This window comes from Diceros bicornis, chromosome 35, assembly GCF_020826845.1.
Source record: "Diceros bicornis minor isolate mBicDic1 chromosome 35, mDicBic1.mat.cur, whole genome shotgun sequence".
NCBI classification, from domain to species: domain Eukaryota; kingdom Metazoa; phylum Chordata; class Mammalia; order Perissodactyla; family Rhinocerotidae; genus Diceros; species Diceros bicornis.
The window spans coordinates 28,518,826-28,540,317 of record NC_080774.1 but is presented as its reverse complement, the minus strand read 5'-3'; the positions used below and the strand labels follow the sequence as shown (position 1 = coordinate 28,540,317).

Sequence of the window (21,492 nt, the reverse complement as noted above, 5' to 3'; positions counted from 1 at the left end):
AAAGCACACTGTGAGAAGAAGACGGGGGAGGCGGGGGTTTAGACATGGGGCCTCTCATGCTAACTCGGTCTTAATACCTTGTCCTGTACATCACTTCCTGGCTGTTCCTGAGTTATATCCTTTTATAAGAAACCGGTGATCTAATAAGTAAAATGTTTCTCTGAGGTCTGTGAGCTGCTCTAGTAAATGAACTGAACCCAAGGAGGGGGTCGTTGGTACCTCCAAGCTGTTGCCAGTGGGTCAGAAGCACAGGTGACAACCTGGGCTTGTGACTGGCGTCTGAAGAGGAGGGGGTGCGTCTTCTAGGACTGAGCCCTTCAACTGTGCAGTCTGATGCTAATCTCCGGGCAGAGATGTCAGAATTGAGGTGAATTCTCAGGCACCAGTAGGGTGCAGTGGCCTGGTGCCGTGGGGGAGACTCCCCACACATTGGATTTGCTGCTCAGAACCAATTTAATAGGTACCTGTACTAATGTTTTCATATGAAGAACATAATGTCTTTGTAATTTTAAAGGCAACTGTGAAGTAAAATTCTTTCACCTGCTGGTGAAAAAACAACAGATACCGGGAGTGATGTTCCTGACACGCTGGGAGGACAGGCCAAGCCACTGCTCCCGTAGAACCTGCCAGGACAAGAGACTCAAAGACAAATGGCTTTGCTCACACTCAGGGTTGCCTGAGGCTGGAGCCAGCAGGATCCAGGTGCCCGAAGAGCCCAGGGCGGGGGTGGGTGTGGGTTGGCGGGTAGCTTTCAGCCAAAGTGAAGTTGCCATCCTTCAGAACGGGCACCCTGCTCATCCTGTGACTTGGGCTAAATTCTTGTTCAGATTATGCCCTAGGGCAGGGGTTTAGGACACAGGTGGTCAGATGGGACCAGGGCCAGGAATCCACCATCCCTCTACCTCCTCCCAAGCTGGCCCACTCAGCTGCCCAAATCACCATACTGGCAAGGTTTGGGGCCCAGCTGTTATGGACTGGATGTCTGTGTCCCCATCACCCTCCCAAATTCATATGATGATTTCTTAACCCCCAAGGTGATGGCATTAGGAGGTGGGATCTTAAGAGGTGATTAGGTCATGAGGGTGGGAATCTCATGAATGGGATTAGTGCCCTTATAAAAGAGACTGCAGAGAACTCTCTAGCCCCTTCTGCCATGTGAGGACAAGGAGAGAAGATGGCCATCTATGAACCAGGAAATGGGATCTCATCAGACACTGAATCTACTGGTAGCTTGATTTTGCGTTTCACAACCTCCAGAAGTGTGAGAAATAAATCTTTGTCATCCCAGCCACCCAGTCTATGGAGTTTTTGTTATAGCAACTCAAGCTGTCTAAGACATTACCCAAGGTTCACAGGGAGGGGACATGGGGAGGTGGCTGTGTTCTGACATAACCGCCTTCCCTCGGGGTAAGGGAGCCTGCCAGGCACAGAGACAGATGGGAGGGAGCCAGAAAGTTCTAGGCTCAGAGAAGGGGGTGGGGGTGAGGAGGGGGTTGTGGCACGGGAGGGGCAGGACCTGTGAGCAGCTCTGCAGTGTCCAGCTCGGAGGGGATGCCATTCCTCCTGGAGAAGATGTGACAGTGCAGCCAGGTTGGGACAGCAGGTCCAGGTAGAGCCCCAGGCCCATGGTGGGGCAGGACATTGTGACTGGCATAGAGATCTGAGGGCAGGGAGAGATATTACCCTCAATTGTGACCAGAGCCACTGGGGTGCTGCCACGGCTTCCCAAAGCTCAGGCTTCACCAGGAGGGCAGTGGGAGGCTGACTCTTTCACTGCCTGGAAGGACATGCCAAAACGAGGTTGCAGGAAAGAAAAAAATCAAAACCGAAACCCAGCAACGAGCTCGAGGGTTAGGAGGCAAGTCCGGGGAACAAAGAAGCAACATCGAGCCATCCACTAAAGCTAGTCCACTTCAGGGACTTGAAGATAGCAGTCTTTCTCTCAACCCCTTTCCATCACCGTCAGGATGTCATCCCAGGTAGTTGGGGGTGACTACACCAGGGGTTGAGCCTAGCGTTCCACAGCCGGTATTCGGGATGCCAGTATGGTCCTGAAGCCAATGTCTTCTTATCTCCTGTTTGGTTGAACTCCCTCACTGTGGCGCACCCCATGTTTGTTAGGAAGCTGAAGGAAGGTGCACGACTGATGTTTCCTACCTTCCCAGGGGAGTGCTATTTGGGCTGGGTATAAAATATGAGGTGGGAAACCCACGTGCCTCAGAATTGTTTTGCTTTTCTAGCATTCCAGTTCAACTAGATGGAGCCATTCTGATTCCCAGGCAGAAATGGCCACAGGGATGCAATCGGCCACCAGCTTCTCCCACAGAGGGATTTAGACCACCGAGTGGGTGCAAAGAATTCTAAGATGGCTGGAGACATCTGGAATTCAGATGAATATACTGGAGTTATAGAGCATTAGAGACAGGTTCAGCCCCGTCCTGTAGACACCAGATGCCATACAGTAGGTGGGAAGCTGGAGGAGGTCAAAGGTTCCTGACACAGTCAACATCACCACACCAACGGGTCTTTGCTCAGGTGGCAGCAACAGTCCTCCAATAACTGCAGTTGAACCGGGATTAACGTTTTTCCAACACTCCCAGGACCGGTTTTGTCATTCACCTTGAGAGGTACGGCACCCTCCATCTGGTGCCCCTTCTCCAAGGTCTGAGCTCAGCCCCCCGGGGCCCTCCTTGGTGTTCTGGAGGCAGCAGCACCCTCCTCAGAAGTCTGAGTTCCACAGGGCCTCTCCTCCAGCACCTAGATTCTAATAATTCCAATTTCCTCCCAAGTCCCTCAGCCCTAGGGGGAGTGGCTGCCTCTGTGATCATCTGCGTCTTCTCTGACTTCAGGGTTCTCTAATGCCTGGTTACCAATTCTTCATATAAAATCCTCTCTGTTGATGTAACTGTTGTGGGCTCCATCCCACGGATAGTCTCCGACTGACACACCTGGAGGTTTGCGTGACAATCTATAACCCCACAGTTTGCTGTTTCTTCTGAAACTGTGCAGGGAAACAGGAGTGCTTGTTCAAAGACTATTAGTACGTCTTGTGAAACATCATCTATATCCTTTACTAGTTTGCAATTCTAATTGCTTTCTTACTCAATATTTTGTTGTCCTGGTAATAATGCTATATTGACCTGTCATCTGTGAGGTTACTTTGGTTAACTATGAGGAGTGTTACCGGAACAAACTTTTATATAATACAACAATGTAATAAAACCAATAATTCCTGGTTCCTTGATCAAAGTGTTCAGAATCTTCTTTATATTTCAAAGACCAATGGCATTTGCTGATTTTTAGTTGCTTTGTTTTGCTTCCTGTTAGTGAATTCTAGGGGCTCTTTGTATATGGTGGATTTTAGTCTTCTACTGATTATGTCTGCTGCACTTGAGGAGAAGCACTGCCAAGGACACGAGGTGTCCTGCCTGTGCACTGTTCCTCCTGGAGCCAGAGACAAGAAACTGAGTCAAGACGGAAAAGATGAAAAGGGGAAGGTAAGAAACGCTGGGAATCTTTATTGCTAACCTCCTGGCATCCAACCATCAGCCCCCATCCAAGACTCCTCAGGGGATCCTGGAAATACGACGCAGCACAAACGGATAGGCTTCTGGGAGGGTCACCAGGAATGTTTTGCTGGCTGCCCGTTCCAGGATGTTCAAGATGGGGCCGTGGGCCTCCTGGCACAACCCAGCACCCAGGAAAGTTTCGACTCGCTCACGCCATGCTGCCAGTCGCGGCCGTCCCTCAAATACGTCACAGCCAACAGCCACGGGCTGTGGGGACAAGGATGGGAAACTTGTGGGGATACTGAGGTCCCAATGCCAGCAGGACTGGCACAGGTGTCTGGTCCTTTCCCCAGCCCCCAGGTGAGCCCAGGGCAGTGTGGCCAGCCTCAGGGCCCAAGAGCAACAGGGTGAAACCCCACAGCCAGGAGAGCAGCAGGAGGTCAGGGCTCCAGCACCAGTTCAGCTGGAAACTTGCTCAGTGATTCTGGGCAAAGTCCTGACTTTCTCTAGGGCTCAGTGTTTCTGGCTGTCTAATGGGGGTGGCAGTAGGAGGGACGCTGCTCCACCAGCGAGCTCGCACCTGCACCAGCTCCTCCAGTGCCATGAGGTCAGCCAGCGTCACCTGCTGGCTGGTGAGGAAGGCCCTGTTCCCCAGGAATTTGTCCTCCAGCTGCTGCAGGGCCTGGTCCATGGCGGTCCTGTTGCGCCTCACCTTCTCCTCTGGCACCTGGGTCCCAGTGAGCGGCATAATCACCTGACGGGGACAAAGGGTGGCCTCAGTCTGTGGCCCCTGCCTCCTCCCAGTCCCGGACAGTCAGCCACTCCCCACACGGCTCTCCTTACCTGGGTCCACAGGGGCACACCAAAGGTGCCACGGATGCAGTCGGCATGCCAGCCCAGGTACTCATGGATGTGGGCGCGGGCCTGCAGGTCGGCTGGGTACCAGTGGTCCGCTGTCCGGTACTTAGCGCTCAAGAAAATCAGAATGGCCACGCTGGGGACAGGGGCAGGAGCCATGGCTGAGGACCCTGGCTCGTGCTCGTGGAGCCCTGAGGCTTGTCTGCATTTGATGGCCTCCCCTCCCCAGCTCCCTGGGCACTGCCTCCTCTCTCTCCTCTCACGGTGCCCTCCTGACTATCCTCCCTCCTTTGACGTCTTGAGCACTGACTCTTGGCAGGAGCTTTTGCTTTGCACTTTAAGAATCTCATCTCTGGAGCCTGCCCTGATGGCCCAGTGGTGAAAAGTTTGGCAGCCCGGGTTTGGTTCCCTGTCTCAGAACCACACTTGTCTGTCAGTAGCCATGCTGTGGCAGAGGCTCACATAGAAGAACTAGAAGGACTTACAACTAGAATATACAACTATGTACTGGGGCTTTGGGGAGGAAAAACAAAACCAACCTCATCTCTGTGACATTCCAGCAGCTGCCCTATGAGGGAGACTTCTCCCCACGAGACTAAGGCTCAGAATACTTAAGTGACTTATTCAAGGCTGCACAGCTCAGAAAAGGCTCCCTGGGCCCCTGGAACCCTGCCCCAGGGCCCCTGGGCCCTGGGTCCTCGATGGAGTCCCTGGCATGTCCCAGTGCATGGGGTGGGGACCAGGAGGGGAAGCATGTCCTCAGGTCTGTGGTGCGTCCCTTCTGACAGGTCCCCCAGCCATCAGTCCTGTAGCCGCCTGGCCTTCTGGCCTCTTCCCACCCGGGGGCTGGCCCTCACCACCAGCTGTGCCCTCAGGCCCTGGCAGACCCTGGGCAGTAGCCTGAGGAGTCAAGAGAGGCCCTTTCAGCTGCTGTTGTTGAAGCTACTCTGTCCAACACTGGACAAATGTCCCCGTGTCCTCTCTTCTAATGCCCCGGAGTCGGGGGGTGGAGAGGCCCCGGGGTCGAGAAGAGGTGGCTGAGGACAAGAGAGGAGCAGACAGGCTGTGTCGGCCCCTGGTCATCCTGTGCTCCCCCAGGCAGTCTGCTGCCCCACATCCCTCACCTTGGCCCTCACTGCCCCTCGGGGTCTGGGAGGGCCCACGGTGGGAGAGCCAGGGGCTGGGTGGGCTGGGGCTTAGGAGGCGGGAGGGAAGGAGAGCACCTTTCGGTCAAGACGAAGTCCCCGTCCTGGAGGGTGGGCAGCCTCTGCAGGCTGTTAACCTGGAGGAACTTCTGGCTCAGGTGCTGTCCTGAGGAGGAGGAGTCAGGAAGGGCCTGCAGGGCAAGAGCCACACCCACCCTGCCCTCCCCCCCCTCCCCACCCAGAGCCCCAGAGCAGGCTGGCCTGAGAAACAGCAGGGTCTGGGCACAGGGCGGGCTCTGCCCCAGTCCCCGTGTGGGCCTCCTCGGCTGGGCCTCCCTGCCCTGCACCTCCCAGGGCAGCCGAGGGGCTGTGGTGGGTGCAGGAGGTGCTGTGGTTGAGGGAAGAGAAGTCATGGAGCTAGGACTGGGGGCTCAGCTCTTCCCATCTCTCAGTTCTCACAAAAAGCATGGCGTGCTCCCCGAGGTCTTGAGTGTTCATGCCTTTAAATACCTGCTTTCAAGACAGGAACTCTGAAAATCCTCTTAAGTGTCTTCTCTCCACCCCAGAGTAGAAGATCACCTTATCCTCCTTTCCAGAGTGGAAAGCTAATGTTCAGGGAGGGCCTGTGACTTGTCCAAGGCCACACAGCCGAGGGCATTCTCCCATGGGAGGCGCTGTGGGCGATGAGGGGGCTGTGCGGGCCGTGGGGGCTGTGGGGACACTCAGGGAGTTGCCGGCCGAGGGGCCTGTGGGTGCACCGGGCCTGTGGACACCTGGGGAGCCGCCTGCGCCCACCTTTGAGCAGCTCCACGGTGCGCATCTCAAAGGGGATGCCGTTCTTCTTGGCGAAGATGTAGACGGCGCGGCAGGGCTGCGACAGCAGGTCCAAGAAGAGCTTCAGGGACATGGCTGGGCGGCGGGGAAGGCGGTCCGCGACAGCAGTGGCGGCGGGCGCAGAGGAGCCTCGGGAATTAGGGGTTCGGGCCCCGCCCCCCTGAGGCCGCAGCCAGTGGGGGGCGCGCCCCGCCCGGAGCGCTGCACGTCTGATCCCGCCACCGCCCCGCCCGGCCTAGACCCGGGTCCTGGTCCCTGACCCGTCCGTCCCCGCCCAGACCCGGGTCCCAGGGAACGTGCGGGAGAAGAAAGCTGCCGGCCGGGGTGGGTGCTCGCCCCCTGCATCTCCCCCTATTCCAGGCACGGCGGGGAGGGGCGCGGGGTCAGGGAGACCACTGCCGCCGGTCGAGCCGCAGGGCAGGAATGCCCCCCAGAGCCTCCCTCCCCTCTCTTTCCTCTGCTCGCTCTGCCCACCGCACCCCGACATCCTCCAGGCGCCGCAGGGACGGTCGGGGCTGGGCGCCCGGCTCAGCGAGTCTTTCAGAGCAGCCCATCCCCCGGCCGCGACCTAAGCGGGTGATCGGACGGCGTCCCGGGGATTTTTGCAACTGGAACTCGGGAGAGAGGAGGTCCCTCCGGGGAGGTACAGGTGGGCGTCAGGAGCTGGGACCACCGGTGCTCACACTTCCGGAGCTCCCGAGCAGGCTGGCCTGACAGGAAGGAGCTCGCTGCGAGGAAAGGAGAGGTGAGAAGAGAAGCAGGTTCTGACCCCAGTTCCCTCTGCCGGCCAGCTACACGCCGCCCGCCCCCCCACCCCAACTGGGGGCTTGCCTGAAGATCCCTCTTTTTGCCTACACCAGTTGGCATTGAGTTTCTGTCCCTTCTAGGGAAAAGAATTCTGACAAATAGCAAAGAGGTTCCAGGGGGTCCCTGCTACACAGCGCCAGACATTTGGCTGACGCGTGTCCTCCAGGTGTGTGGCAGGGGGACCTGGGAAGCCCGGAACTTGGCTCTTTAGCTGGGATTTCCAAGCAAAGAGGTGAAGGTCTAGCCTGGGTAACTCTTCCTGCCTGTAGTGAGTCAGCGAGGAGAGAGCGAATGAGGAGAACTGGCAAGCAAGCCAAGAGCCAGGACTTGATGATCTGGGGAATTTTCAGTTTGTCCAGATTGCAAAAAACACGAAGTCAGGAAAGCACAACCCTCTCTCTGTCCTGAGGGTCACTGAGGACTTTTATCTGTGCACACCTAGGCTCCTACGGGCTTAAAGGGTGTGTGTGCGGGGGTGGGTGGGGGTGGGGTGTGTATGTGTGTGTGTGGTGTGGTGCATATGTGTGCCGGGGTGTGCATTGAGAGCAAGGAGGGCACAGTAGAAAGAACCTGAGTTTAAATCCTGGCTGTCACTCATTAGTTACATGACCTTGAGCGTGTCATTAACTTCTCTGAGTCCTGGTGCCTTTGCTGTCAATTGACGACGAGAATTCCTCTACTCGCAGGTCTGTTGTAAGGCATAATTTTCAAAATATCACTAAAAATCTCTGAGCCCCGGGCCTCAATAGGTGTTCGCTTCGTTCTTTCTACTGTGCTTGCGTTTTTATCACTGTTTTCTGTGCACACTTTCACATTACAAAGTCCATCTATTTGTAATTTGAATGGCTGCAGAATGTTCCATCCAATTGCTGTATGGGCCTGTAAGTGATATTTGATGTGTCACTAGACTTGACTCCCCAAATAGGCACATGCGTCAGTCTCTGTGCCTTTGCATGTGACACACTCTCTGCCTGAAAGAAGACCCAAGGCCACCTCCGCTCACTGTCCTAGCCTCCAATCCTCCTTGGAACCTCAAACCCCCCAGGACGGCGCTTGGTCCACACCTTGAGGTCGGGACCTGGAAGGATCCATTCCACGACCCCAGTCTAACAGAGCAGTGAGAGGTGAGGAAAAGAGCCTCTCGGGCTTTGGGTGGGATGGGCCTGCAAACAAGGGCCATTTTCAGTTTCTGTGAGGAGGGTCCCCATGAGGCAAAGTCTGGGTGAACCAGGCACAAGCTTCTAGAATCCCCTCCCATTGGAGTCACACAAGGCACGCTTAATTCCCCCCAGCAAGGAGCTGTGACAACATGTGTGCAGTGTTGCCAACCAGGGAAGCTCATTAGAGACTCAGTGCCCAGGGATTATACTGGGGAATGATCCTGCCTGGCACGTGTCCAAACTCTAGACTCCCAGAAGGAAAGTTCGTGTTGAGCATAAACCGTATTGTTAGCACCGACAGTTTAGGTACAGGGAGCCACTCCGGATGTCTGAAGCTGATGGTGGGAAGCCTCCCAAGTCCACACCAGCCAAGGGCCAGCCTCGACAGCAGCCCTTTCCAAGAACAGCAGTGAGGCCTGTGATGTCAACTTTTCTCTGTGCAGCCCACCCCATAGCCCTTGGCTGGGGTGTCTCTACAGCAACATTATTACCAGGAGGACCCCATACAGCTGGGTGAGGCCAGTCTGCAGTCTGATCTCCGTTATGCCTTTGAGGGGTCCTGGACTTAGCCAGTCTAAACAAAGCCCATTCACCATAGAGCCCATCTTAGAAAGCGGGGGGGCTTCCTCCTTCAGCTTCTGTATGAGCCTTTTTATCCGGTCTGCGGTCTCAAATCAAGCACAGCACAGCTCTGGTAAGTTGAAGGTAATCTGAATGCCTTCCAGAGCTGTCATTAAAATCAGGGCACACACACAAGACCAGCCTCAGAGGGCACACGTGGTCCCCCTGGAGCAGAGCCCCAGCAGGACATGCATCAGTCAGGCCGTGGGGAGAATAGGCCCCCACGTGGCCTCCCACCATGGGGGTCTCAGTCCAGTCCTCAGGATTCAGGGCAGCCCTTGCTTTCAGAGTGACTGCCCGAGGGGGTCAGCTCCCAACAGTTTTGCTTGTCTGTGACAGCCGTTCATCCCCCGCACCAGTGTTGGTGACATCTGCAGGTGCTCAGCGTGGGAAGTGCAGGAGCTGGGGCCACCCCCGATCTCTCCTGGTCACCACCTGTCAGGTGTGATCAGAGGCTCCCAGTGGGAATTCAAAGCAGTCCCAGCAGCTTGGAAAGCTCCTTCAGGAAGAGGGGAAAGCTTCGGGAACAAAGATCGTGACTGCCCTCCTCCTCTGCCCCCCCACCTCCCCACACCTCCTCAGGTGCCTGGGTGTTGCTTTTTCCCTCGTTATAAAATCGGGCTGTCCCATTTAGTACTTAAACTTTTCATCCCCTGTTCTCTTCCAGATCTTTGTCTGGAAAGGCTGTACGGAAGAAGGACAGAGGCATTTTCACAGAGAAACATTTTTGTACAACCTGACCAGAAAGACACACCATGTTCAGAACAAAATCGTAATAGGTTTGCATAACCTCTCACCCTTTTTGTCCCGATTCTCTAACCAGTGAGGAGCCTGGAAGAGATCAACCTTTTTCTGAGCACAGCGGCGTTAACAGTAAACCGCCTCCCTGAGGCGTGTGCGCCGGGGGAAACGTGAGGGGCCCAGAGTCGGCCGTCAGTCCCTTGCTGTAAACTGCAGCTCACCCAGAAAGCCATGAGCCAACAGCAGTGAGACGTCCTCGAGATGGGGCAGGGAGTCCCATCTGGGCGGAGAGGTCACAGCCCCTGCGACCTGCCCGCCCCTGAATCCCGGTTTGTGGGACCCACACACTAGGTCAGTCTCAGTATCTGATACACAGCCGGTCAGCAGATGAGCCTAGCAGAGAATAAGCCCCTTCGTGTGGGCACTTGTAGGTGACCCCGTCAGTCCAGCCAGCATCCAGGACGTTTAGCGCCCCACAGAGGGTTGTCCAAAATCTGCAGCATCCCCAAGGCTGTGGTGCCAACCTACCCCACTTTTAGTCGGGCACAGCTTGTGCTGAGGCCAAATCTGCCCAGAACCTGCAGTACCGGACTTCAGCCTAGAGTCAAATCCGGGCAATGAAGATCTGATCTGTGTATTCAGGACTCCAAAAAGGCCAGTGGCTTTTCTTCAATATTTCCAAGGGTCAGACAGCCGGTTCCAAGTCCAGGTGGCAAACAAGGTTCTCCTGAGTCCTTTTCACCTTGTCCAACTTAGAGTCTGAATTGACCCCTCAAAAATACGCCCATCAGGGGGCTGGCCCGGTGGCGTAGTGGTTGGGTTCGTGAGCTCCGCCTTGGTGGCCCGGGGTTCCCAGGTAAGTATCCCGGGCGTGGACCTACACCACTCATCACGCCATGCTGTGGTGGTGTCCCACATACAACAGAGGAGGAGGGGCACAGATGTTAGCTCAGGGCTCATCTTCCTCAGCAAAAAGAGGAAAACTGGCAACAGATGTTAGCTCAGCTCATGTATATATATATATGCCCATCAGGCTGGAAAATCACCAGCCTTGAAGGGTCAGACATCTAATTTCACAAGAGCACTTGAGTAAAACCAACACTTTTTAAAACTCCAAATATGTATCTCCATGTAGAGACCGCCTCTCTTTTCCATGTCATCTTCCTTTTTCCAGAGGCTCTGATAGGCAAAAATCAACAGCCACAGAGACTTGTTCTGTTGTCAATACTCAAAGAATTTAAATTTTAACAGGCCCACTGGCAAAAAGCAAGGAAGTTGTGTCCCACTGGTACTTATTTTGCCACTTTCTCTGATTGGGATGATCCCTCTAGCATTTTCGAAATGAAAGTATATACCATTTTACGCCAATTTCACTCAAGATCTAGGTGCAACAGCCTCAAAATACGAAGCTGTTTTTAAAAATTCTTCCTTTTCTCTCATTGCAAATTTGCTCAAACTCCTAGCAGTAAATCCAGTATTTCCTGGGATAACATCACAGGCTCTGGGGAAGCTCCAAGCTGCAATCTGTGGCCCGCAGGATTGCAGCTGGCCTAAAGAAGGCTGGAGGGGTTTTTCTCCCTTTCCCCACTCTGGTTTATCAAAACGTTCACATCAGCCCTGTGAACTGATTAACATTTTTTCCGCTCTCACTTGGAGGAGCAAGCAACACAAACTTATAGCATTTTTGGCCCATCCAAAGCTGACCTTTGAGAATTTGGGGGCCCTTTCTTCTCCCACATGGAGGAGTGAACACAATCCAAAGGCATCCTCTAAGGTGCATTTTTTTCCCCTTTATCCAGCTTGGCCCTTTTCCCCATAAAACCCCTAAGCTCCTCTCCTGTAATCGGAACACTATTTGAGTTTCTACCTGAATCTGTGCTCCCAGAATTGCAATTCTTTGACCCCAAAATAAACTCCTCACTACCTCTTATGTTGGCTGTTTACTTTTAAGTTAACATACACGGTGTCAGAAATGGGATCTGAAGGGATCTCACCTTCATGGACCAGCACCCTCTGGAACCGGGTACAGTGCCTACCTACATGAGACACTGTGGGTTTCCATGGATCCCTGAATCTCCCTGTCATGAGCCTCTCAGGTTCTGACCTCCCTCCATGTGGTTGAGGTCAGTGCCTTTTTTGGGGGATCAGGAGCCACTTCCCAGGAGACGATTGTTTCAGTGCTGGCATGGCAGCCATTGCCGCAGGAGGGAACTCTCTCAGCAGTTTTCCTTGGTCGGTGCGTGCTCTAACCAAATTAACCATTAACCATTGTCATTCTTTTTTGCGGGGTTTTCTTTACCATGAGACTTTCATTTTCTAAAGTTTCCCAAGAAGTTTCTCCCTTGGGAATTCCAGATGGTTTTATGTTTGAGGACTGTGGTCCTTACTCTTGTATGTTTCTATCTCAGTGGTCTCAATAACACCAAAAATGATTTAAAATTACAGTGGCCACACTGGGGCTCTTTTGAAGCCCCTAAACTTATTTTTCTATGCAATGAGCTTGAAAATCACGGGACAAAACAAGTTGAATCGAATGCTTACTTTAATTGGTATTTAGAAGCTTCTAAAGGAGTCCAGGACTCCAAAATTGCTTCCCTCCAAGACACAAATCCTAAACTTATTGAAAAGGTTTCTCAATTACAGAAGACTCGTAACTCTCCCCTGTCCTTCCCTCCTGCTGCTCCTTCCCTCTGCTTCTCAAACCTGTTCACCCCTCTCCTCTCCCTTTTCCCTTTACCCTTCACTTGCCAAATTCCTTTTTTATCCCCAAGACCGTGAGGATCCACTTGATCCAGCAGCCCCAACTTCTCTTACTCAACTGGTTCAAATTCATCCCTTTAAACTAAAACCTAATAATCAGGTCACCTTCTTACACGTAGCTTATGCACCTTGCTCTAATGTGGAATTGAGGCCTGTAGCCAAGGAATTTCCCAAGGTTACTGAGAACCTCTTTGCAGAAGAATTTAACATTATTATTTAAACCTGGGAGCCTGGGGTTTCTGATCTTTAGCAATTAATCCACCTGCTTGTGGGAGAAGGTGAGGTCCAACACTGGATGGCTGAAGCTGGCTGGAATCATTCTTTAGAGGACTTTCCATGGACCACACCTACTCACAGATCTAAAGCCCAAGAAAGAGCAAAAACCTTAGATGAGGCCGTCCCTCAGGCCTTCTCAAAACCTGTTCATTGGAATAAAATCCAAGCATGCACACAGAGGACTGATGAATCTGTGCATGAGTATTACAACAGGCTTGAGATAATTTTTAGGGAAAACTCTGGACTTCCTTTAGACATAGAGTCCACTAAGGTGGCCTCTAATTCAGTGTTCATAAATGGCTTAGATGAAGATCTTGCACTTCTAGTAAAGCAAGCACAATTTAATTGGGAAACCATGGCAACTCCTGGTTTGGTTAATCTGGCAAACCAATTAGCCTGGACTATCCAAAATTCAGATAAACGAAAGGCCACTAAAATCATGAACTTACACCTTCAACAACTATCAGCCCCTTCCCAGAGGCCCCAACAAACTAAATTAAAGCCTTTAAACTCTAAAAATGTTTGCCATTTTTGCAAGAAATCTGGCCACTGGAAGAAGGATTGTCTTAAACTAAAACACTCAAAACAACCCTCCGATGTGAAGCCTTCAGCTCCTCCTATGGACTGAAGCTGCTCTGCGACAAGCAAGGGTTTTTTCCCATCCTTCCCCTTAATCGCCTAGGTGAAACTTCCTTTATGATCGAAAATGAGGTTATTACTGTCTTAACTGATACTGGAGCCTCACTTTCCATAGTCAACCCTGCCCACCTCAAACAGCCCCTTCCTCGGAGTACTGAGAAAATTCAGATAGTGGGAGTATCTAATAAACTCCTTACAGCTTATAAATCCCCTCCCTTCCCTTTCCAACTGGGCCCTCTCCAGGACAGTCATTCCTTCCTATCGGTCAGTTCTGCTGATAACTTACTAGGAAGCAAGTTAACTGTTTAGAAAAATATCATACTGCCATCTCTTTTTCTCAAAGGAGGAAATAATTCTTGAAATTGACTTAACCCCACTGCTTTGGATGGCAACATTAAGGACTCCTCAGTACCCCGAACAGTTTTTCATCTTAGAACAGAGAATAATAGCTCTGAGAACCTGGCTGTCTTGGAGGAAGTCCCTAAAAACCTTTGGGCAAAATCCACAACAGATATTGGGAGGATTCACTCAATTCCCTCAATAAAAATTCAGGTTGACCCTAATAAACCTCTCCCAAACATTAGATGGTACCCTTTAAATCCTGAAGCCCTGTAGGAATTAAACCAATCATAGAGGAATACAGAATTCAAGGCCTCATAGTCCCCTGCAATAGTCCTTCTAACACACCCATCTTCCCTGTAAAAAAACCTCATGGAAAATGATGGAGGTTTGTACAAGACCTCAGGGCTATTAAAATACTGTCATTCCTCAGCACCCTGTTGCTCCCAATCCTTATACTCTCCTAACCTTTGTTCCCACAGAAAGCAGGCTCTTCACTGTGAATGACCATCATAGTTCCTTCTTTTGCATCCCTGTGGATCCTGAAAGCCAAGTTCTGTTTGCCTTCACTTGATATCTAAGAGATTTTATTGGTTTTTTTTTTTTATAGTTTCAATCTCTTTTGTGAAGAAACTCCTTGTTTCGCTGAATTGTCTGTCTGTGTTTTCTTGTATTTCATTAAGCTTTTTTATTATGGCTATTTTCAATTCTCTGTCATTAAGGTTATACATTTCTGTGCTTTCTGGGTTGACTTCTGGGTGCTTGTCATTTTCCTTTTCGTCTGGAGATTTAATATATTTTTGCATGGTGCCTGTTGGTGTTGGCTTACCTTTCCTCATAATGAAAATATATGGTCGCAGTTTCCTCTTGCTGCCCTGGGTGGGGGTCAAGGGCTGTGTATTCTGGCCCACCTCAGTCCGTGGGCACTCTTGTCGGCCCCTGGCTGATCTGTGGTGTGGCTAGTGGAGGCTGCTTGGGGGGAAGTGTGGAAACAGCTGGAGCTGGAGCACAGCTAGGCCGAAGCAGCTGGGGCTCCAGTGCAGGTGGGTTGAAGCGGCTGCAGCTGAAGCACCACTGGGCCAAAGAAGCCGGAATGGAGTGCGCTGGGTCAAAGAAGCTGGAACTGGAGTGCTGTGGGCCGAAGTTGAGGGTGCCAAGTCAGCTGGAGCTTGCGCACAAGACAAGGGGAAGGGGGTGGTGGTGGGGCACGTTCCAGCCAAAAGAGCTGGGGCCGTGGCACGGTGGAGCCAGGGAAGCTGGGGCCCTGGCTTGGTCCAGCTGGAGCAGCTGGGGCTGTGGCGAGGTGGGGACTAAGCTGCCACTGCCTCTGGTGCGGGGGTGCAGGCTCACCCCACTGCTGGTCGGGCCTGGTGCCTGGGGACCGCTGCCTCTGGGGAGGGGGCTGAGCCGAAGCACCGCTGTGCTGAAGTGCCAGTCAGTGGGGCCAGGTGTGGGAGGGGCGCTTTCGCCTCCCCGATCTCAGAGGTTTCTCGCCTTGCTGTGGCTCTCTGCTCTCCTGAGGGGCTAGCTTGTTGCAACTACCCTCGCAACAGTTCTGTTCCCTCCATAGGGGGATCCCCTCAGGCTGTGAGGGGTCTTGGAGAGTGCCGTTTTTCACACGGCGAGCTGCCCCTCCCCCTCCTCTGAGAGCCGCATGGTCTCAGTCTCTGGGTCGCAGTCCTTGTGGAAGAAAGGGAGCTCCTCTTACCTCCTTCCTCTTCCTCTGGGGATTCCAGCACCTCCGTCCTCAGGTGTACGGCTGCCTGGGTGCCTCTGATGTTCGCTGTGTTGTGTGAATAGCTTCTGTTGGAATATGAATGTGCTTTTTGTTGTGTCTTAGATGGGGAAAGTTCAATGGGGGAAGCTCACTCCGCCATGATGCTGATGTCATTCTCTGTATGCCTTCACTTGAGATGGGCAACAATTTACCTGGACAGTTGTGCTGCAAGGTTACACAGAAAGTCCCCCCTAGTCTTCACAGATTTTAAAGGCAGATTTGGCAGCTGTCACCTGTCCTGAGGGGTCAACTCTCCTGCAGTACATTGATGATCTCCTCCTGTCCTCCCCTTCTAAAGAAGCATGACAGCCTCTACTTCCTTAAACTACTATCAAGTGAAGGGCAAAGGTACCTCAGGAAAAACTTCAATTTGCTCAAACTGAAGTTAAATATTTGGAACACTTAATCTCAGATCAGGGATCGCCTCTAGACCCTGACAGTCTTCAGAGCATTTTGAGTTTTCCCCAACCAAAGACTAAGAGACAACTGAGAAGATTTCTAGGCCCTGCAGGGTATTGTAGAAATTGGATCCCCAACTTTTCCCTAATAGCCCAACCTTTTTTTGTTTTATTAAAGTCTAATGAGCCTGATCCCATAGAATGGAATGAAACTGCTCATACGGCCTCTTGCCAACTAAAGGAAAAGATTCTCAGCCTACCTGGGCTAGGACCTCCAAATGATTCTTTTCATACGCGAGACGAAAGGAAATGCGTTGGGTGTCCTTACTCAGAAACATGGAGGACGACATAGACCACTTGGTTACTATGGTCAACAATTAGATCCAGGGCCAAAGGGCTCCCCCTTGGACGAGAGCAGTATCAGCTACAGCAGCTCTTATGAAATCAACAGAGGAAGTTATTATGGGCCTGCCCCTCACTGTCTATGCTCCTCATGGTGTGGCAGCCTCACTCAATTCCCATCACTCTCAACATCTTTCTGCAAATTGACTCACCTCTTATGAGATCCTGTTGTTAACGTCTCCCCACATTACGCTCTCTCGCTGTAACAATCTTAACCCTGAGGCTCTCCTTCCTCTGCCTTGCAATGAAACGTCTTGTGACTCTTTCCCTTTGACTGACCAACTACTTACACCTAGGGTTGATTTACAAGAAACTCCTATTACAAATGCCAAGCTCTCATGGTTTGCTGATGGGTCCTATTTAACAAATGATAAGGGAAAATATTGCACTGGATATGCTATTGCAATTCCTTTCGAGGTGACAGAAGCAGCTCAACTGCTGACAGTCACTTCAGCTCAGCCAGCTGAACCATGTGCCTCGACTAGAGCTTGCACTTCAGCAAAAGTAAAAACTGCAAACATTTATACAGACAGTCATTATGCCTTTGGGGTCATTCAGGATTTTGGCGTGCTCTGGAAACAGAATTTCTAACCTCTGGAGGATCCCAAATTAAAGATGGATCCCTCATTAATGAATTGCTAGAATCGATACAACCTCTGTCTGCCCAGCTGTTGCTCCGGGCATTCAAAGTTAATTTCAGATAAAGCTAAAGGAAATAATTTGGCTGATCAGGCCACAAGGACAGCTGCCTTATGAGCCACCAAACTTGAAGCAATTATGGCAAATTTTGACTATATTCCAAAAGGGGATCTAATGAAAGAGATCAAAGATTCCCCCTCTAAGGCACTGCCTAAAGAAAGGTTTTATTGGACAGTAACGGCTGTATTTTTGTCTATTAACCAATTTATGGTATGAACCAAATGGAAAACCTGTCTTGGCAGAATCCATGAAAAGACCTCTGATGGAAATGACCCAGCAGATGACCCACTGGGCAGCAGATAAACCTGTAAGTTTCATGAAACAATACTGGTGCGGAAATATTTCTAAAGCCGCCAAGGAGGCACAATTGACCTGTGCCGTGTGTCTTAAATACGATCCAGGGAAGACTCTCCAGACAGCCCCTGGACATTTTGACTTGCCTAAAGGGCCTTTTGAGGTATTGTAAATGGATTTCATTCAGTTGCTTCCTTCCCAAGGCTTTAAATTTGTTCTTGTTATGGTTTGCGTGTTTTCCCATCGGGTTGAAGTATTCCCTTGCTCATGGGCTACCACTTCGGCAGTTGCAAAAATATTGTTAGAAAAGGTTACACCCAGCTGGGGCGTGCCCTCAGAACTGTATAGTGACCCAGGAACACACCTCACTGGCCACGCTGTGAAACAGGTCTGTGCACCATGGCCTATTCTACAGCATGCTCATTGTGCTTATCACCCTCAGTCCCCTGGACTAGTGGAAAGAACAAATGACATTATTAAGACCGAATTGGCAAAATTTGTGGAAGCCTTGAAATTGGCTTGGCCAAAAGCACTTCCTCTGGTCCTTCTGAATCTGAGAGCTACCCTCTTTGGGCAACACCAGCTGTCACCATTTGAAATAATTACCGCCAACCTCTGCACTTGGCACTCTCTGCTCTTAATAGTCAATTAATTAAAGGAGACATGCTTCAGTATTGCAAAGGAATAAGCAGAGCCTTAGATAAAAACCACGCCCTGGTAGAACAAACGTTCCACAGCGCACTCCCGGGAGATGAAGACAACAAACTTCATAACCTAGGGCCCGGTAATTTTGTCTACTGGAAACGATATGCTCAAAAGGGTTCTTTAGAACCTAGATGGGAAGGACCATATCAGATATTCTTAACTAATCCTTGTGCTGCCAAACTTAAGGTGTTGATCCTTGGATTCATGTTTCTCATTTACAGAAGGCTCCAGCGCCCAACTGGACTTCTGAACAGACTGGGGAATTAAGAATAAAGTTAACCAGGACGTGAAGCAGACGGCATCTGATGTCGACAGCTTTCCCAAGATTTGGGACCTGGCTGGTATATACATTTACACCGCTCTAACTTTATCACTGATCCTCTTTGTAATAGACCTACTCTATCACATTGTTAAGTTTATTGAGCCTCATGGTAATAATTCAACATTTCTGCTAAGAAAGACCCACTCAGTTAGCTAGTGAATTCAGAATATCACTTAACAACTTCACTCTTATGTCCAAGATGGCGACTAGTCTGTGCTTTGTTCAACTCTGTTTAATCTTAACTGAAGTTTGACCTTCCCTGAGGGTCTTTCTGTTGGCAAGTGGGAAGATAATATTCTAGTGAACTATTCCCAAATTATAGCAAGTAGGGGAAATCTCTCTGAGTGCTGAGTATGCCTCCAGTCATCCAGAACTAAAGACCCCCTACTTATATCCATCACCGATTTCTCCTTTGTCCCCCATGCGATGGTAGATTTTAAGCTCTCAGCCCGTAAAACTGCTTACAGGGTAAGACTATTTGATCGATATCTCCACCTTGTTTTTGGTTGACACCTTCACAAAACACTTCCCTAACCCTTTATTCCTCTGCCATTGCAACCACCCAGACTCTCATGCTTTTTTCTTCTCCTCCAGCATCAAGAGAATGGCCAACCAAAATTTGAAAGAAATATAGTTCCCCCAGCTAAGTAAAGCCTTTTGTCGCAATGGGGCATGATGGTTATTAGCAGGCCCCTTAAGGGGCTGTAATGGCCACACTGATCCTTGGCTAGAATGTATCCCCAAGCTCATACCTGCCAATGAGAACATAAATAACCACACTCTTGGTGGCATATGACTATGTACCTCTTCCGGATACACCTTTGTGTGTGACTACAATGGGGAACCACGGGCTTATGAATGTCTAGACAGCAGGTGTTTGGCGGGATAATGCCTTTTAGGATACCATAGTATTCCATTTCAAGTTCTTGTTAAAGAGAAAAACTAAGCGCAGTCTCATAGGTCTAGTGGAGACTTGGTGACCCCTTCTTATACTCCATCTAGTCTCCATTGATTACCATTGCCAAAGGCTTTGACCCTTGGATTGATGGAGTCCCTAACGACCTGTTGATACAAAATTTATCCCTAACCATAGCTAAACTGACAAATTCTACTGCTCAAACCTTAGCTCAACAACAACAATTCCTGATTCCCTAGCGAGGGTTATATTAGATAATCAAATAGCACTTATTTATCTCCTTGAAGAACAGGGTGGCATCTGTGCCATAGCCAACACGTCCTGCTATATCTGCATCAACTTGTCTGGTGAAGTTGAGTTGGAACTCAGAAAAATTAGAACGATAGCACAAGACCTCTGTGGTCCAATGTCTTTCAGTGACACCCTCTGGTTCCCTATCGATGTTTTCAGCTGGCTTCCTTCAGGTGTAGGTGCTTGGATGAGATCAGGACTTCAAGTTTTGTTTATGATGATTATTGGAATTTTGCTGTATGTACTTGTAAACTTTTTATGCTACTACTCACTCAGATCTGCTCCAGAATTTCTACAAACAGCAAGATTATGGTCACACAACATATTGAAATGATTACTAAGTTTATGAAACTTCACATGAGAAATTCCCAGGAACTGCCAAAGATGTTTATCCTTAAAAGAAGTTGACGGTAGAGCCTTCCTCTGCTCTGGCACTCTTGTTGCTCAAATATGGCCTAAGGCTCCTAAGGAAACCACTTTCCCTCCTCCATGGGACATGACATACTGGTAATGAGCCTTCCTGGTGATGGGGTACCAAGGATGCTTTGTTGGCTGGTCAACAATTTAAAAGCTTTTCAATTGTCGATCAGCAATCCTTTCCAAAGCAGTGCTTTCCAGTGTTTGATCAGTGATGCTTTCAGACAAAGATCTTGATCAAAAGAGGAAAATGTGAAAGATAACATGAGTGAAGCCATATTAAAATAGAGCTGGGCGGCCATTTCAGAGGAATTGCCTTGCATGTCTTGTTTTATCTTCCAAACTGGACCAAACTGCCAACATTCTAAGAAGTCAGTAAGGACAGGAATATCCTGGTTGTAAGAAGTGATGAAACTGGACTTTGCTGATGACTGATCACCAACCAATCAATGAAGTACTAGTCTGGCCTTTGGCCTGATGATCGAACCTCAAGCCAATCTATGAAGCACAAACCAAACCCTACCTCATCTAGCACCAATGAACTCTTCTTTCATACAACTCACCTCATCCTCCCCTTTTCCCATAAAAACCATAAGCTCCCCTCCTGTAATCGGGACACTGTTTGGGTTTCTACCTGAATCTTCGCTCCCAAATTGTACCTCTTTGTTCTCCCAAAAAATGCCTCACTGCCTCTCATTTTGGCTCTTTATTTTTAGGTTAACAAGTAAAAAACTTCTTCCTTCATGACCATCATTTCTGTGTCTGTGTGTCTTACCATACCTGACTAAAACAAATCAGGTACATTTTAAAACAATATGTGTATAGATACACATGTGAACATATGTCTGTGTGTGAATGGGTATGTAAGAGTGTACATGTGTGTATATTTGGGAGTATCTGCATGTATATGTGTGTGTGCTCGAGTGTGTAAGAGCATATACGTGTGCATTTGTTGTGTGCCTTGGTAGGTGACTGTGGCTTTCTCCTCTAACTTGCCTGACCACAAGTGTCTGAAGTTCCCCACAGGGAGAGTCACTCTTTAGGGCTAAGCTAAATCCCCAGGACATCTCCTGCCTGCTCAACAACCCTCTGGGCTGGGGTGAGTTTGGATGAAGAAGGCCGTTCCCTGGTCACTGACCCTGGTTAGTAATTTATGCACTGCCCTTTCCAGGGTTCTCTTTGAAAATTCTAATCTCTGCTCAGGAGGGTGTGTTCATCCCCCACCAGTCTAAGGAGATTTGTCGGAAGAAGCCCAGGGTCCTGACTGGAGTGAGGGCCCTGAGGGGTGGGGCATTCAAAAGTAATTTTGACCAAGAATCTTAGAATCTTAGAGCTGGTCAGGAAAGTCAGAGAGAATCTAGTGTGACCCCACAAGACAATCTTTAAAAAATACACAGCAGTAGTGAGCGGTGTGGGGAACCCGAAATGTCCTGCTGCTGTAAATTACCAGAAAATGCTGGATGTAATAGAACAAACATTCCTTTAAAGGTGCAGCTAAGCTCATAAAAATAAGGAAACCCTCCAGGGATGAAAAGAGAGGGCTGAAAATCAGTGTGGGTAGACGGGAGTGGAAGAGGCTGAA

At 50.2% G+C, this 21,492-nt stretch overlaps 1 protein-coding gene across 2 annotated transcripts; it reads right to left on the bottom strand.

The window, feature by feature from the left end:
* Positions 1-3,266: 3,266 nt before the first annotated feature.
* On the bottom strand, positions 3,267-7,088 carry LOC131398424 (glutathione S-transferase theta-2B-like). Of its 2 annotated transcripts, XM_058531925.1 has the most exons (6): positions 6,826-7,088; positions 6,308-6,383; positions 5,591-5,678; positions 4,353-4,503; positions 4,090-4,263; positions 3,267-3,776 (listed from the first exon to the last, which is right to left on the bottom strand). In XM_058531925.1, the coding sequence occupies exons 1-6, from the start codon at positions 6,898-6,900 to the stop codon at positions 3,567-3,569; spliced, it is 774 nt and encodes a 257-aa protein (XP_058387908.1). In that variant the 5' UTR covers positions 6,901-7,088; the 3' UTR covers positions 3,267-3,566. The 2 variants fall into 2 exon arrangements, with proteins under 2 accessions (XP_058387908.1, XP_058387909.1); XM_058531926.1 differs by lacking the exon at positions 6,826-7,088 and having other exon boundaries at positions 3,268-3,776; positions 6,308-6,818.
* Between the last annotated feature and the right edge of the window lie 14,404 nt (positions 7,089-21,492).

Excerpts from the sequence above, each read along its gene's own strand:
- LOC131398424 (XM_058531925.1), bottom strand. The coding sequence starts at position 6,900 with ATGGGCTGCTCTGAAAGACTCGCTGAGCCGGGCGCCCAGCCCCGACCG. Across the intron at positions 6,384-6,825 it reads GGCGCCTGGAGGATGTCGGG|CCCTGCCGCGCCGTCTACAT; the intron begins GTGCGGTGGGCA and ends CTGCTGTCGCAG. Across the intron at positions 4,504-5,590 it reads GACTTCGTCTTGACCGAAAG|CGTGGCCATTCTGATTTTCT; the intron begins GTGCTCTCCTTC and ends CCCTGTCCCCAG.